Here is a 15,174-nt window from a genome sequence, read left to right on the forward strand (position 1 = left end):
TTGAAACCCGGTGAGATTGTTCCTTTCTTTTGTTACCCCACTTCCTTTTGTCTCCTATACGTCCTCTCCCGCGGATGATAGCTGCTAACTAAAATCTACTTCGCCATCCTAAAAACACACTTGGTGCCTACAAATACTAAAAGTAGTAAACCATACAGTATCAGGTGGAAAGTGGAAGTGGAAGAGTGGAAAAAGTAAAAAAAAAAAAAAGAATACAAAAAGGAAAAAAAAAAAAAAAAGGGGCGAAAGAGGGAGAAGGAGCAAAGAAAGAGAGAAGAAGAGATACAAATATAAAAGGAGAGTAAGGAAAAAAAAAAAAAAAAAAAAAAAAAACACAGGGAAAGGGGGAGAAAAAAAAAAAAAAAAAAAAAAAAAGGGAGGAGAAGAAAAAGAGAGTAAAGAAAAGGAGGAGAAGAAAAAGAGAATAAAGAAAAGGAGGGGAGACGGGAAGGGAGTAGGAGGAAAAGGGGAGGAAAATAAAAAAAAAAAAAAAAAAAAAAAAAAAAAAAAAAAATTATCAAGGAACCGACCATGGCTCCAAAAGCTCCCAGGCGATCGGCTGACCACTCAAGTCAGAAATCGGGGTCTAAAACTTACGAAACAACTAAAATAGACCAGTTCTTGAGATCTCCAAGGATTAATACGAGGGGCGGACAAAAAGAACTTGCCACAAAAAAAAATGATGATGATTCTGAGGTGATTGTAACAGAATTACAAAAAGCTTCTAGATACCCCGAAGAGGAAGACGGCATAATGGGGGAAGTCATCCCCAATGATAACTCCTCCCCGCTAGAAGAAATACTGCTAGCGGTAAAACAGAATGGGGATTTAATACAAGCTGTAACAACCCAGCTTGGGTTTATTCAAGTCGACGTCGGATTAATAAAAGATGATGTCTCCAAAATGCGAGATAGAGTTAAACTCCTTGAGAGTTCCGTCACCCTTATACAGAAGGATTCCAAAAAAACAAATATGGAACTATCTACATTTAAATCAGAATATAATCTCTTGAAGAAAAAGTTAGTGGACCTTGAGGATAGGTCACGAAGATATAATGTGAGAATAATTGGGATTCCAGAGGGTGTGGAGGAGAAAAACCCAACCGAATTTATACAGAAGTTAATCCTTGAGAATTTCGGGAAGGAGTCATTTTCTTCCTTTTTTATGATTGAACGAGCCCATCGGGTCCCAGGGGGAAAACCAATTCCAGGGAGACAACCTCGGACATTCCTCGTCAAGCTACTGACTTCAGGGGACAGAGATATCCTCCTGAGAAGGGCAAGGGAATCCCCACCGGTTATATATAACGGGACTAGATTGGCTTTTTTTCCCGACTTCTCGAAAGATGTACAAGAAAAGAGACGCACATTTATGATCGTTAAAAAGAGGCTAAGAGAAAGGGATATTAAATATTCTCTCATATTCCCAGCCAAATTGCGGATTGTTTTTAATGATAAAATCTTTTTTTTTGACACCCCAGAAGAAGCTGCGGACTGGCTTGATCGAAAGAATTGATAACTCAATTGGGTTATGTTTTGGTGGGAATAATTAGTACTATAAGGGGCTTATACCCCCAAAATGTACTTTTCCTTTGCTTCTTAATGAGGATGGCTGAGTGGGGGGGAAGGTGGAGGGATGGTCATAGGAAAGAAATCTACTACAAATGTGGTGGATTGCTTGTAGGTGGGGGGTGGGGGGAGGGGGAGGTGGGGTTGGGCTGTGGTGCGTCAAAGTAGGTGTGGTTTCCCTTTTTTTGGTTTTTTGTTCTTTTTTCTTCTTTCTTCTATTTCTCCATTTTGACCTTTCATGATGACGCTGATTAGAATTTTTGCGTGGAATATACGTGGCTTGGGGGATAGAGGCAAGAGACAAGCGATTTTTGACTTGACACAGGCCCACTTACCAGCAATAGTATGCCTGCTAGAGACCCATCTTACTGAGGAGACCACTAGAGTGCTCGACAGGGGATGGGCTGTGCACACGTTCCATTCTACCCTCTCCAACTATTCGAGAGGTGTCACGGTGTTGATACACAGACTTATTGATTTCGTCTGTGAGGCATCCTCTGTCGACCAACAGGGGAGATTTATTTTCTTATACTGTAAGATAGGAGGGAAGATATGTATTTTGGCCTTTGTCTATATTCCACCGCCATTTTCTTTCTCGGTTCTTAATTCTCTTTTATTATTTATGGATAAATGGCCAGAATGCCCAACATTGATTATCGGCGACTTTAACTGTGTTATCGACCCTCTTCGCGATAGGATTTCTACGAGTGCTAGGAGTGACAGTACGGTCCAGGGGTCCCCCCTGGCACGGTTCTGCCTGGAGGCTGGATTTGAGGACGCTTGGGAACATCTGGGACAGGGGAAAAGGGCTTTCTCATGCTTTAGTAAAGCAGGTAAATCGCTGTCCAGAATAGATCTTGTATTGATAAATAGTAAATATGTGAATCAGATAAAGCGAATGAAATACGAAACAAGGTCAGTATCTGATCACTCTCCGATACTACTTGAATTATGTCTATCTCAGGAAAGATATATACCAAAATCTCCTTTTAGATTAAATCCCTACTGGTTATCAGTTATAAAGACACATGAAACAATTCAAAACGAAATAGGTCGATTCTGGGAAATTAACTACGGTTCAGCGAAAACTCAAGTAGTATGGGATACTTTCAAGGCGTATATGAGGGGATTGATGGTTAGTAACATTGCGAACCTTAGACAGGAATATGGAAAGAAACAGAAAAATCTAAAAGAACACGCAGTGTTAGCAACAGAATCCTTCTATAGGAATAAGACGGAGAAGAATAGGCAAAATATGCAAAGAGCCACACAAATATACTGCTAATTTTTTATTGGATAAGGCCCAACAGAACCTTTTTTTTAAAGGGCAAAAATACTTTACAGAATCAGGCCGACCTGGTAAACTCCTTTCCAGGGTAATCTCCAATCAACAACCCAAAAAACATATAGATAAACTTCGTTTGAGTGATGGTAGGATAGTCACTACACAGGGCCCGGTGGAGAAGGCCTTTCTTGATTATTTTACTGATTTGTATAAAGCTGATTCTAACATCACAGATGATAAGATAGATCTCTATTTAGATAGGATCAAGTTTCCAACTATTACTGAGTTGGAAAAGAAAGCACTAGAAATGGAGGTCTCAATACAGGAACTTGAGGGAGCTATTAAACTATGTTCGGCTAACTCCACCCCTGGTTCAGATGGGCTTCCATATGAATTTTATAGTAAATATGGGGACTGCATTCTTCCCAGACTGTTGGAGGTCCTTGCTGAATCAGTGGAGGATGGGATGTTGCCAGATTCAATGATGGAGGCCATAATAATACTAATACCGAAAAAAAACAAGGACCCCTTAGAATTAGAATCATTTAGACCAATTTCACTGCTTAATGCAGATGTAAAGCTCCTTGCAAGGGTCCTGGCAACAAGGCTTTCCAGGGTCATCTCCTCCATTGTCCATCCGGATCAGTGCGGCTTTATCCAAAATAAGGGTACACATCATAATCTACACCGGCTCTTCTCCAATATTCAGGCCCCGGGGGGGACTGCCCGCTCCATCCTGTCATTGGACGCCTCCAAGGCCTTTGACAGGGTGGAGTGGCGTTTCCTCTGGAAGGTTCTTGCAAGGATGGGCTTTGGAGAAAGATTTATACGCACTCTTAAGCTACTGTATAGATCTCCAAGGGCAAAACTGAGTCTTAATGGAATCCTGAGCGGCAGTATTGATTTAAAGAGAGGCACCCGCCAGGGCTGTCCATTATCCCCCCTGCTATTCGATATTTATATCGAACCCCTTGCGATGGCCATCAGGCAAGATGATCAGGTTAAAGGATTCGGTACGTTAGGAACACAAGACCGCATCTCATTATATGCAGATGATGTTCTGTTTTTTATAGATCATACGGAAACTACTCTTCCGAGGATCATTCATATGGTTAAATTATTTGGTGAGGTGTCTGGTCTTTGTATAAATTGGGCTAAGACCAGTTTACTCCCAATAGACCCTCTGTCACAGAAGGAGGTTCCTGGTATACAGTTGGATATTGTTGATACTTTCCAATATTTGGGTCTGACTATATCGCCTCGGGTTGAAAATTTTCTACAACTTAATTTGATTCCTATAATAGTAAAGACCAGAGCTAAAATAGGAATCTGGCTGAAACTTCCCCTATCCAGAGCTGATCGAATCTCATTAGTTAAAATGGTGATATTACCACAATTTCTCTATGTGCTCAGGAATACACCTATTTGGATACAAGACAAACACTTTAAACTTATTGAAAGAATAATTAATGATTTAATATGGGGAAGAAAGCGAGTTCGAATTAAGTTGGAATATTTGTATAAATCCGTGGAGTCCGGGGGTTTAAATCTCCCCTACTTTAAAGGGTACTTTATTGCAGCTCACCTATTGAGGTGTTATGAATCAGAGAACAGCGCACTCTTGAGGAAGCTGGTAACTAGCCATGCTCATAATAATATTTTTACTTTGTTGGAATCCGGTTTATTGAAGAGTTATGAGCACGGCTATAGAGAAACTATTAATCTACTTCTGAAAATGTGGAATACAACTAGGACATGGTTGAAGGTTAAGGGTTCATTCACATTTACGCCTCTTTGGCATAATTTCTATTTACAAAGCTTAGATGATATTGCAGCTGACATATTTTGGCAGAAGAATAAAATTTTATATATTTCACAGGTAGTTAAAGATAGAGAAATTAAATCCTTTATAGAAATGACACATAATATAAGAAATCTTTCATGGTTTAGGTACTTTCAACTGCGATCTGTATTATCCAGTTTGGATGATAAGCGATTGTTGGATATAGATAATTTATCTTTTTTGAATGAGTGGGTAGGGGGTGCACTTGTTAAAATAAAGATTTCAAATATATATAAGTTATTACTTAAGGCACGGTTTAGTGATACACAGTCACCAGGACAAAAAGCCTGGGAGGCGGATTGTCCGAACTTACAAGTAGAAGGTTGGGAGAATATTTTTGGGAATTTGGTTTCAGTATCCCAGAACTTCAACCATGTTTTAATACAATTCTATATTTGTCACAGATTATATATTACTCCCGTATGGATGAAGAAATGTGGGTTAAGAGATATGTCCAACTGCCCCAAATGTGACATTGTAGGAGCGGACTTCCTCCATATGATATGGACTTGTCCAGAACTTATAAACTACTGGAATAACATCAATAACTGTATTATCTACAAATTAAAAATTCGAATTCCTTTTGAACCACAAATATTCGTGCTTAATGATCTCTCCAAATTAAAAAATCATAAGTATCAAAAGATTTTCCTGAGTAGAATATTGATGCTGGCTAGAGTACTGATCAGCCGGACCTGGTTTGCCCGTTCCATTCCAGACATCAACACATGGATAAACCTAACCGATAAGGTTAAAAACTACGAGAAAATTTTATATAAACGGAGGGAGGTTGAGGAACAGTGGAACAAGATATGGGATGGCTGGAAGATTGATTGATTAGTCGAGGTCAAGTTGGTTTATTTACGGGGGGCCTGCTTTGACGCACCACAGATTAGGGATTAGGGATTAGGGGGGAGGGAGGGGAGGGTTTTCTAAATGAAAGAAAAGATGAATTGAATATATTATAATTATACATAATTAGTTGGGACACTAAGAATTGAGAGATTGTAAAAATGTCTGTAAAAAATGTTTTAAGAAAAAAAAAAATAAAAGAAAAAAAAAAAAAAAAAAAAAAAAACTAGCCTAGTGGTCCTTACTGGTATTGCAGATTCATTTTTATTTTTTATTTCACACTGAGTTGCCCGTACGACGGGGTTTGAACACATATTGCACAATATGAAGGATAGAAATTAAATTGTACATCTAGAAGCTCTCTAGTGACCTAGTGGTCATTGCTGGTACTGCAGTTTTTGAAAAAAATTCACACTAAGCTGCTCGTAGATACAAAAAATGTGTTTAATTTTAGACATTAATTTTAGACTAGGCAAGTCACCATTTGCCTCGCGCAGTGCAACACATCTCCATCGCACAGAGTTGATCAGGTTATTAATTGTGGCCTGTGGAATGGTGGTCCACTCCTCTTCTGTGTGAAGTTGCAGAATATTGGCAGGAACTGGAACACACTGTCGTATACGCCGATCCAGAGCCTCCCAAACAAGCTCAATGGGTGACATGTCCGGTGACTATGCTGGTCATGCAAGAACTGGGATGTTTTCAGCTTCCAGGAATTGTGTACAGATCCTTACAATATGGGGCCGTACATTATCATGCTGCAACATGAGGTGATGGTCGTGGATGAACGGCACAACAATGGCCTCAGGATCTCGTCACGGTATCTCTGTGCATTCAAAATGCCATCAATAAAATGCACCTGTGTTCGCTGCCCATAACATACGCCTGCCCATACCATAACCCCACCGCCACCATGGGCCACTCGATCCACAACGTTGACGTCAGCAAACCGCTCACCCACACGATGCCACACACGCTGTCTGCCATCTGCCCTGAACAGTGAAAACCAGGACTCATCCGTGAACAGAACGCTTCTCCAACGTGTCAGACGCCATCAAATGTGAGCATTTGCCCACTCAAGTTGGTTACGACGACGAACTGCAGTCAGGTCCAGACCCCGATGAGGAAGACGAGCAGATGAGCTTCCCTCAGACCGTGTCTGACAGTTTGTGCAGAAAATCTTGGTTATGATCAAACTGCACATTTCAGAGTGGCCTTTTATTGTGGGCAGTCCAAGGCACACCTGTGCAATATTCATGCTGTCTAATCAGCACCTTGATATGCCACACCTGTGAGCTGGGATGGATTATCTCGGCAAAGGAGAAGCGCTCACTGACACAGATTTAGACAGATTTGTGACCAATATTTGAGAGTAACGGGTCTTTTGTGTATGTAGAAAATGTTTCAGATCTTTGAGTTCAGCTCATGCAAAATGGGAGCAAAACCGAAAGTGTTGCGTTTATATTTTGGTTCAGTTTACAGGTCCTTCTAAAAAAATTTGCATATTGTGATAAACTTCATTATTTTCTGTAATGTACTGATAAACATTAGACTTTCATATATTTTAGATTCATTACACACAACTGAAGTAGTTCAAGCCTTTTATTGTTTTAATATTGATGATTTTGGCATACAGCTCATGAAAACCCAAAATTCCTATCTAAAAAAATTAGCATATCATGAAAAGGTTCTCTAAACGAGCTATTAACCTAATCATCTGAATCAGCTAATTAACTCTAAACACCTGCAAAAGATTCCTGAGGCTTTTAAAAACTCCCAGCCTGGTTCATTACTCCAAACCGCAATCATGGGTAAGACTGCCGACCTGACTGCTGTCCAGAAGGCCATCATTGACACCCTCAAGCAAGAGGGTAAGACACAGAAAGACATTTCTGAACGAATAGGCTGTTCCCAGAGTGCTGTATCAAGGCACCTCAGTGGGAAGTCTGTGGGAAGGAAAAAGTGTGGCAGAAAACGCTGCACAACGAGAAGAGGTGACCGGACCCTGAGGAAGATTGTGGAGAAGGACCGATTCCAGACCTTGGGGGACCTGCGGAAGCAGTGGACTGAGTCTGGAGTAGAAACATCCAGAGCCCCCGTGTACAGGCGTGTGCAGGAAATGGGCTACAGGTGCCGCATTCCCCAGAAACAGCGGCAGAAGCGCCTGACCTGGGCTACAGAGAAGCAGCACTGGACTGTTGCATGTCATTCGGAAATCAAGGTGCCAGAGTCTGGAGGAAGACTGGGGAGAGGGAAATGCCAAAATGCCTGAAGTCCAGTGTCAAGTACCCACAGTCAGTGATGGTCTGGGGTGCCATGTCATCTGCTGGTGTTGGTCCACTGTGTTTTATCAAGGGCAGGGTCAATGCAGCTAGCTATCAGGAGATTTTGGAGCACTTCATGCTTCCATCTGCTGAAAAGCTTTATGGAGATGAAGATTTCATTTTTCAGCACGACCTGGCACCTGCTCACAGTGCCAACACCACTGGTAAATGGTTTACTGACCATGGTATTACTGGGCTCAATTGGCCTGCCAACTCTCCTGACCTGAACCCCATAGAGAATATTGGGAAGAGAAAGTTGAGAGACGCAAGACCCAACACTCTGGATGAGCTTAAGGCCGCTATCGAAGCCTCCTGGGCCTCCATAACACCTCAGCAGTGCCACAGGCTGATTGCCTCCATGCCACGCCGCATTGAAGCATCCTGGCCTCCATAACACCTCAGCAGTGCCACAGGCTGATTGCCTCCATGCCACGCCGCATTGAAGCAGTCATTTCTGCAAAAGGATTCCCCACCAAGTATTGAGTGCAGAACTGAACATAATTATTTGAAGGTTGACTTTTTTTGTATTAAAAACACTTTTCTTTAAAGGGGTATTCCCATCTTAGACAATGGGGGCATATCGCTAGGATATGCCCCCATTGTCTGATAGGTGCGGGTCCCACCGCTGGGACCCGCACCTATAAGGAGTACGGAGCAGAGAAAGTGGAGGCGGGCGCACTGCGCATGCGCAGCCGCCCTCCGTTCATTTCTATAGCCGAAAATAGCCGAGCGCTGGCTCGGCTATTTCCATCGGCCCCATAGAAATGAATGGGAGCGTTGGCCGCGCATGTGCGGTGCGCTCCCATTCACTTCAATGGGAGAGGCGGGGAGCTGCTCCTGGTGGTGGTCGGACCCTGGGAAACCCGGGGTCCTCCAGCCACAACTCTCCCTGGCTCCGTTCTCGTTATAGGTGCGGGTCCCAGAGGTGGGACCCGCACCTATCAGACAATGGGGGCATATCCTTGCGATATGCCCCCATTGTCTAAGATGGGATAACCCCTTTAATTGGTCAGATTAAATATGCTAATTTTTTTTGATAGGGATTTGGGGTTTTCATGAGCTGTATGCCAAAATCATCAATCTTAAAACAATAAAAGGCTTGAACTACTTCAGTTGGTGTGTAATGAATCTAAAATATATGAAAGTCTAATGTTTATCAGTACATTACAGAAAATAATGAACTTTATCACAATATGCTAATTTTTTGAGAAGGACCTGTATATACTACAGGGGACAGTATACTGTGTGTATATATATATATATATATACTACAGAGGACAGTATAAAGTGTATATATATATATATATATACTATAGAGGACAGTACACTGTATATACACACACACTACAGGGAATGGTATACTGTATATATACTACAGAGGACAGTATACTGTATATATATACTACACAGGACAGTATATACTGTATATACACTACAGAGGACGGTATACTGTATATATACAGGGGACAGTATACTGTATATATAGTACAGGGGACAGTATACTGTATATATATAGTACAGAGGACAGTATACTGTATATATATAGTACAGAGGACAGTATACTGTGTATATATATATATATATATATATATATAGTACAGGGGACAATATACTGCTACAGATGGATCTGGATAGATTGGAGGCTTGGGCAGAGAAGTGGCAGATGAGGTTTAACACTAATAAAGCCTTAGGTCTCATGCACACGACAGTTTATTTTCACGGTCCGCAAAAACGGGGTCCGTGATCCGTGACCGTTTTTTCGTCCGTGGGTCTTCCTTGATTTTTGGAGGATCTACGGACATGAAAAAAAAGTCGTTTTGGTGTCCGCCTGGCCGTGCGGAGCCAAACGGATCCGTCCTGAATTACAATGCAAGTCAATGGGGACGGATCCGTTTGACGTTGACACAATATGGTGCCATTTCAAACGGATCCGTCCCCATTGACTTTCAATGTAAAGTCTGGAGTTCTTTTATACCATCGGATTGGAGTTTTCTCCAATCCGATGGTATATTTTAACTTGAAGCGTCCCCATCACCATGGGAACGCCTCTATGTTAGAATATACTGTCGGATATGAGCTACATCGTGAAACTCAGATCCGACAGTATATTCTAACACAGAGGCGTTCCCATGGTGATGGGGACGCTTCTAGTTAGAATACACTACAAACTTTGTACAAGACTGCCCCCTGCTGCCTGGCAGCACCCGATCTCTTACAGGGGGATATGATAGCACAATTAACCCCTTCAGGTGCGGCACCTGAAGGGGTTAATTGTACTATCATATCCCCCTGTAAGAGATCAGGGCTGCCAGGCAGCAGGGGGCAGACCCCCCCCCCCTCCCCAGTTTGAATATCGTTGGTGGCACAGTGTGCGCCCCCCATCGGGCCCCCCTTCCTCTCTCTATTGTTATAAATCGTTGGTGGCACAGTGTGCACCCCCCATCGGCCCCCCTCCCTCTATAGCAGTAACAACATTGGTGGCCAGTGTGCGGCCTCCCATCTCCCCCCCCCCCCCCGATCATTGGTGGCAGCGGAGTTCCGATCGCAGTCCCAGTTTAATCGCTGGGGCTCCGATCGGTAACCATGGCAACCAGGACGCTACTGCAGTCCTGGTTGCCATGGTTACTTAGCAATAGTACAATAGTAGAAGATTCATAGTTACCTGCTTGCTGCTGCGATGTCTGTGTCCGGCCGGGAGCTCCTCCTACTGGTAAGTGACAGGTCTGTGCGGCGCATTGCTAAAGAACTGTCACTTACCAGTAGGAGGAGCTCCCGGCCGGTCACAGACATCGCAGCAGCAAGCAGGTAAGTATGAATCTTCTACTATTGTACTATTGCTAAGTAACCATGGCAACCAGGGCTGCAGTAGCTTCCTGGTTGCCATGGTTACCGATCGGAGCCCCAGCGATTAAACTGGGACTCCGATCGGAACTCCGCTGCCACCAATGATGGGGGGGGGGGAGATGGGAGGCCGCACACTGCCACCAATGTTGTTACTGCTATAGAGGGAGGGGGGCCGATGGGGGGCGCACACTGTGCCACCAACGATTTATAACAAAAGAGGGAGGAAGGGGGGGCCCGATGGGGGGCGCACACTGTGCCACCAACGATTTATAACAATAGAGGGAGGAAGGGGGGGCCCGATGGGGGGCGCACAATGTGCCACCAACGATTTATTACACTAGAGGGAGGAAGGGGGGCCCGATGGGGGGCGCACACTGTGCCACCAACGATATTCAAACTGGGGAGGGGGGGGGGGGTCTGCCCCCTGCTGCCTGGCAGCCCTGATCTCTTACAGGGGGATATGATAGTACAATTAACCCCTTCAGGTGCCGCACCTGAAGGGGTTAATTGTGCTATCATATCCCCCTGTAAGAGATCGGGTGGTGCCAGGCAGCAGGGGGCAGTCTTGTACAAAGTTTGTAGTGTATTCTAACTAGAAGCGTCCCCATCACCATGGGAACGCCTCTGTGTTAGAATATACTGTCGGATATGAGTTTTCACGAAGTGAAAACTTAGATCTGAAAAAGCTTTTATGCAGACGGATCTTCGGATCCGTCTGTATGAAAGTAACCTACGGCCACGGATCACGGACACGGATGCCAATCTTGTGTGCATCCGTGTTCTTTCACGGACCCATTGACTTGAATGGGTCCGTGAACCGTTGTCCGTCAAAAAAATAGGACAGGTCATATTTTTTTGACGGACAGGATACACGGATCACGGTCTCGGCTGCAAAACGGTGCATTTTCCGATTTTTCCACTGACCCATTGAAAGTCAATGGGTCCGCGAAAAAAAACTGAAAACGACACAACGGCCACGGATGCACACAACGGTCGTGTGCATGAGGCCTCATTCACACGTCAGTGTTTGGTCAGTGATTTCCATCAGTGTTTGTGAGCCAAAACCAGTACTAGAGCCTTCACAGAGATAAGGTATAAAGGAAAGATCTGCTGCTGTTCTGTGTTTAGAGCCGCACCTGGTTTTGGCTCAAAATCACTGATGGAAATCATTGACCAAACACTGACGTGTGAATGAGGGTGGGTTCACACTAGTGTTAGGGATTCCGTTATGGATTTCCGTTATAACAGGGTTATAACGGAAAATAACGGAATCCATAGGATGGAATGCAAAATGGAAGCCTTTAAAAGGCGTTCCGTTTTACTCCGTCTTAATAGAAGTCTAAGGAAAAACATAACGGAACAGTCTGGGTCCTGTCGACGGGACTTTGTTTTCCGTCTTGCATAACGGGACCCAGACGGATCCGTTATGCTTTCCCATAGACTTCTATTAGGACGGAGAGCAAACGGAATGCCTTCTAAAGGCTTCCGTTTTGCATTCTGTCATAATGCAAGTCTATGGGCAGCAAAACGGATCCGTCCTTCCGTCTTATGGATTCTGTTATAATGGAAAGCCATAACGGACTCCATAACGCTAGTGTGAACCCACCCTAAGGCCTAAATGTAAGGTTGTGCACATGGGTCGTTCATCCTGGGAGTTATTCTGATGCCAGATTTTAAGTCTTTTCTCCCCTTTAAATTAAAAAAATTGTCTTCTACCTCACAGTTTTTTTGCAGGATAACAGGCAGAACTGGATGGACAGATGTCTTTCATCAGCCTTACAATCTCTGTTACTGACCTGGAGGTGCAGGAGAAGCACAGAAAGATCCGTTGGAAGATATACAACATTTCTGCAATCCTGGGCAATCGTAATCGAACGTACATTTGGGGCCCTGCTCCTTGTCTTCTTTATCAGGACACGTTCCTGGTCTGGAGGCACAGTCATGGGATGTCTGCACAGCTGTAATATGCACCGGACAAGGTTATATATTCAGATCTCTACAATATTCTACCTCTGAGAGGAGTTTCAACAAGGGGTTGTCCAAGATTAGAGAATAAAAAGGTCTGCCCTTCTTTTATATTTTTTTAGAAACAGCGCTATTCTTGTGCCATGGACCTGGTATGGCACCCCATTACCACTACCCCACTGGTTTCTGAAATCAAGCAGACCCTTTTTTCTATTTCTTAATAACCCTTTTATATGGTTTTGGATTTGCCAATTCTTTATTTTTTTGTTAGAAGTAAGCCTTGATGATGAGCTTTTTACAATCAGTATTTAAGAGCATCTGTCAGCAGGATCAACTATTAAACCGGACATACTGCCGGATAGGGTGGATTTTAATAATTAAAATGATACCTGTCTTGTGAAAATCGGTTGTGGCATCGCAGAAAAAAAGGATTTTTATTCTTTATGCAAGTAAAAGCTTCAGTGCACTGAGGGGAGTGGCCAGTGCCGGGGAGCTTCGGGTCACAGAGAGACTAGGCCCTGCCCTTTGGTGCACTGAAGTGCTCACTTGCATACAGAATAAAAATCATTTTTTCTCTGGAACGCCACAAACAATTTTCACAAGACAGATATCATTTTAATCAGCAGAATCAACCCTACTAGGTGGTATTCCTAGTTTAGTGGGGTTGCTCCTGCCAACATATGCCCTTTAATCTGTGCAGGAACTTGGCAACTTTTACATTTGTCTGCAGTGCCACCATAGGGCAAATGAAGAATTACACAGTGCTACCATTATAATCAAGGCAAGCTGAGTCCTCCAGAGCGGAGGAAGTCTCATTCTGGGTAATAAATGAGGATGAGTGGGATACCTCCTCCGCTCAGTCACCCCAATGAAGTAGGCTACTCCCCAATGTGAAATGGCTGATAACAGGGAGCAATAGATTGTATTCAGCTGCTCTGACGGAGGACAATGTAAAGTATAACTTACACAGGGCGCAGTAATGTCCCACAGGCTCGTAGCCCTCGCAGCAGCGCTTCACTACGGAGGTCTCTGGCACATACACCGTCCGGTATTCGATGTGATACGAAGTCCTGGTACACAGCTTCCACGGAATCCATGACATGCACCAGGTCGGCTCTTCTCGCGCCTTTTGGAATGCTATGACCTTGGAGACGTTCACTGTGACTGTCTGGTTACAGACATGATAGCTCCAAGGAGAAATCATGTGACCTGACGGGAAAGAAAGAAAAGCCAAATGTACCAAATCTCACGCTGGAGGAGCTGCTGGAACAGCGTGCAGTAATTCTCTTCTGTACTGATCGGGAATAATTAACGGAATTACTAAATAATTCCACTGATAAATGACCAATACTAAAAAGAATTTGGCTTTTGAGGGGGCCTTCACACACGGTAGATTTTGTGGCAGAAAATTCCATTTGCGGAATGTTCTGCCACGTGTGAAGGCACCCTAAATGTCTCTAAGACCCCTTTCACATGAGCGAGTCCCAAACATCAGACTTACAGAGAGTGTGTCAGGGAGGAGAGAGCACCCGTCCTGACCTCCCAGCACTGACGGGGTCGCATAGCATTATATTGATTTATGATGCTATGTAACCCTTAGGCCTATTGCACACGACCGTATGGCTTTTTAAGTGTTTTGCGGTCCGCAAAAAATACGGATGACATCCGTGTGCATTCCGTTTTTTGCGGAACGGAACATCTGGCCCCTAATAGAACAGTACTATCCTTGTCCATCATGTGGACAATAGTAGGACATGTTCTATCTGTGAACGGAACGGAAATACGGAAACCGAATGCATACAGAGTACATTCAGTTGTTTTTTTTTTATGAGGACTCATTGAAATGAATGGTTCCGTATACGGTCCATATACGGAACGCAAAAAACTAAAAATGAGGCCTTATAGTTCTGGAATGTATTGGATTACACTGACAGCATTATGTCAGTGTTAAACAATACATTCTGGACATCTAAGGGTTACATAGCATCATAAATCAATATAATGCTATGCAACCCCGGCAGTGCCGGGAGGTGAGGACGGGAACTGCAGTGACACTCGCTCGTCTGAAAGGGGCCTAATAGTTCCAATACACAGTGGGTGTCCCTCTGCTACCCCTAGCTGTCTCCCTGCCTCTGGTGCAGCCTTTGAGACATGATTTCATACTGAACACTTAAAGGGGTTGTCCGGGTTCAGAGCTGAACCTGGACATACCCATAATTTCACCCATTTCATGCTCCGATGCTCTCCCTTGCCTGCGCTGAATTAGGGCAAGGGCTCCTTTATTTACAATAACACACTGCCCAGTAGTGTGTTTGGTGACGTCACCAGCTCTGATGGGCGGGCTTTAGCGCTGACTTAGCCGTTTTACAGGCTAGGGCAGCGCTAAAGCCCGCCCATCGGTGCCGGTGACATCACCGGTCTCACTGCTGGATGGAAGCCTCCGCCTGGCAGCCCCATGGAGAGCCCCGGTTCGTCACCGGAACTCCAGAAAAT

General features: G+C 43.9%; 1 protein-coding gene across 1 annotated transcript in view; it reads right to left on the reverse strand.

Annotated features, from left to right (window-relative positions):
* UMODL1 (uromodulin like 1) overlaps positions 1–15,174 on the reverse strand; it is a 100,864-nt gene that overhangs the window by 73,035 nt on the left and 12,655 nt on the right. The window contains exons 2-3 of the mRNA XM_044285748.1: positions 13,648–13,890; positions 12,513–12,674 (exon numbers count right to left, since the gene is read on the reverse strand). Of these exons, the coding sequence (XP_044141683.1) occupies positions 12,513–12,674; positions 13,648–13,890 (405 nt within the window). The remainder of the gene's footprint in view (positions 1–12,512; positions 12,675–13,647; positions 13,891–15,174) is intronic.

Source organism: Bufo gargarizans, chromosome 3 (genome assembly GCF_014858855.1).
Source record: "Bufo gargarizans isolate SCDJY-AF-19 chromosome 3, ASM1485885v1, whole genome shotgun sequence".
Taxonomy (NCBI): domain Eukaryota; kingdom Metazoa; phylum Chordata; class Amphibia; order Anura; family Bufonidae; genus Bufo; species Bufo gargarizans.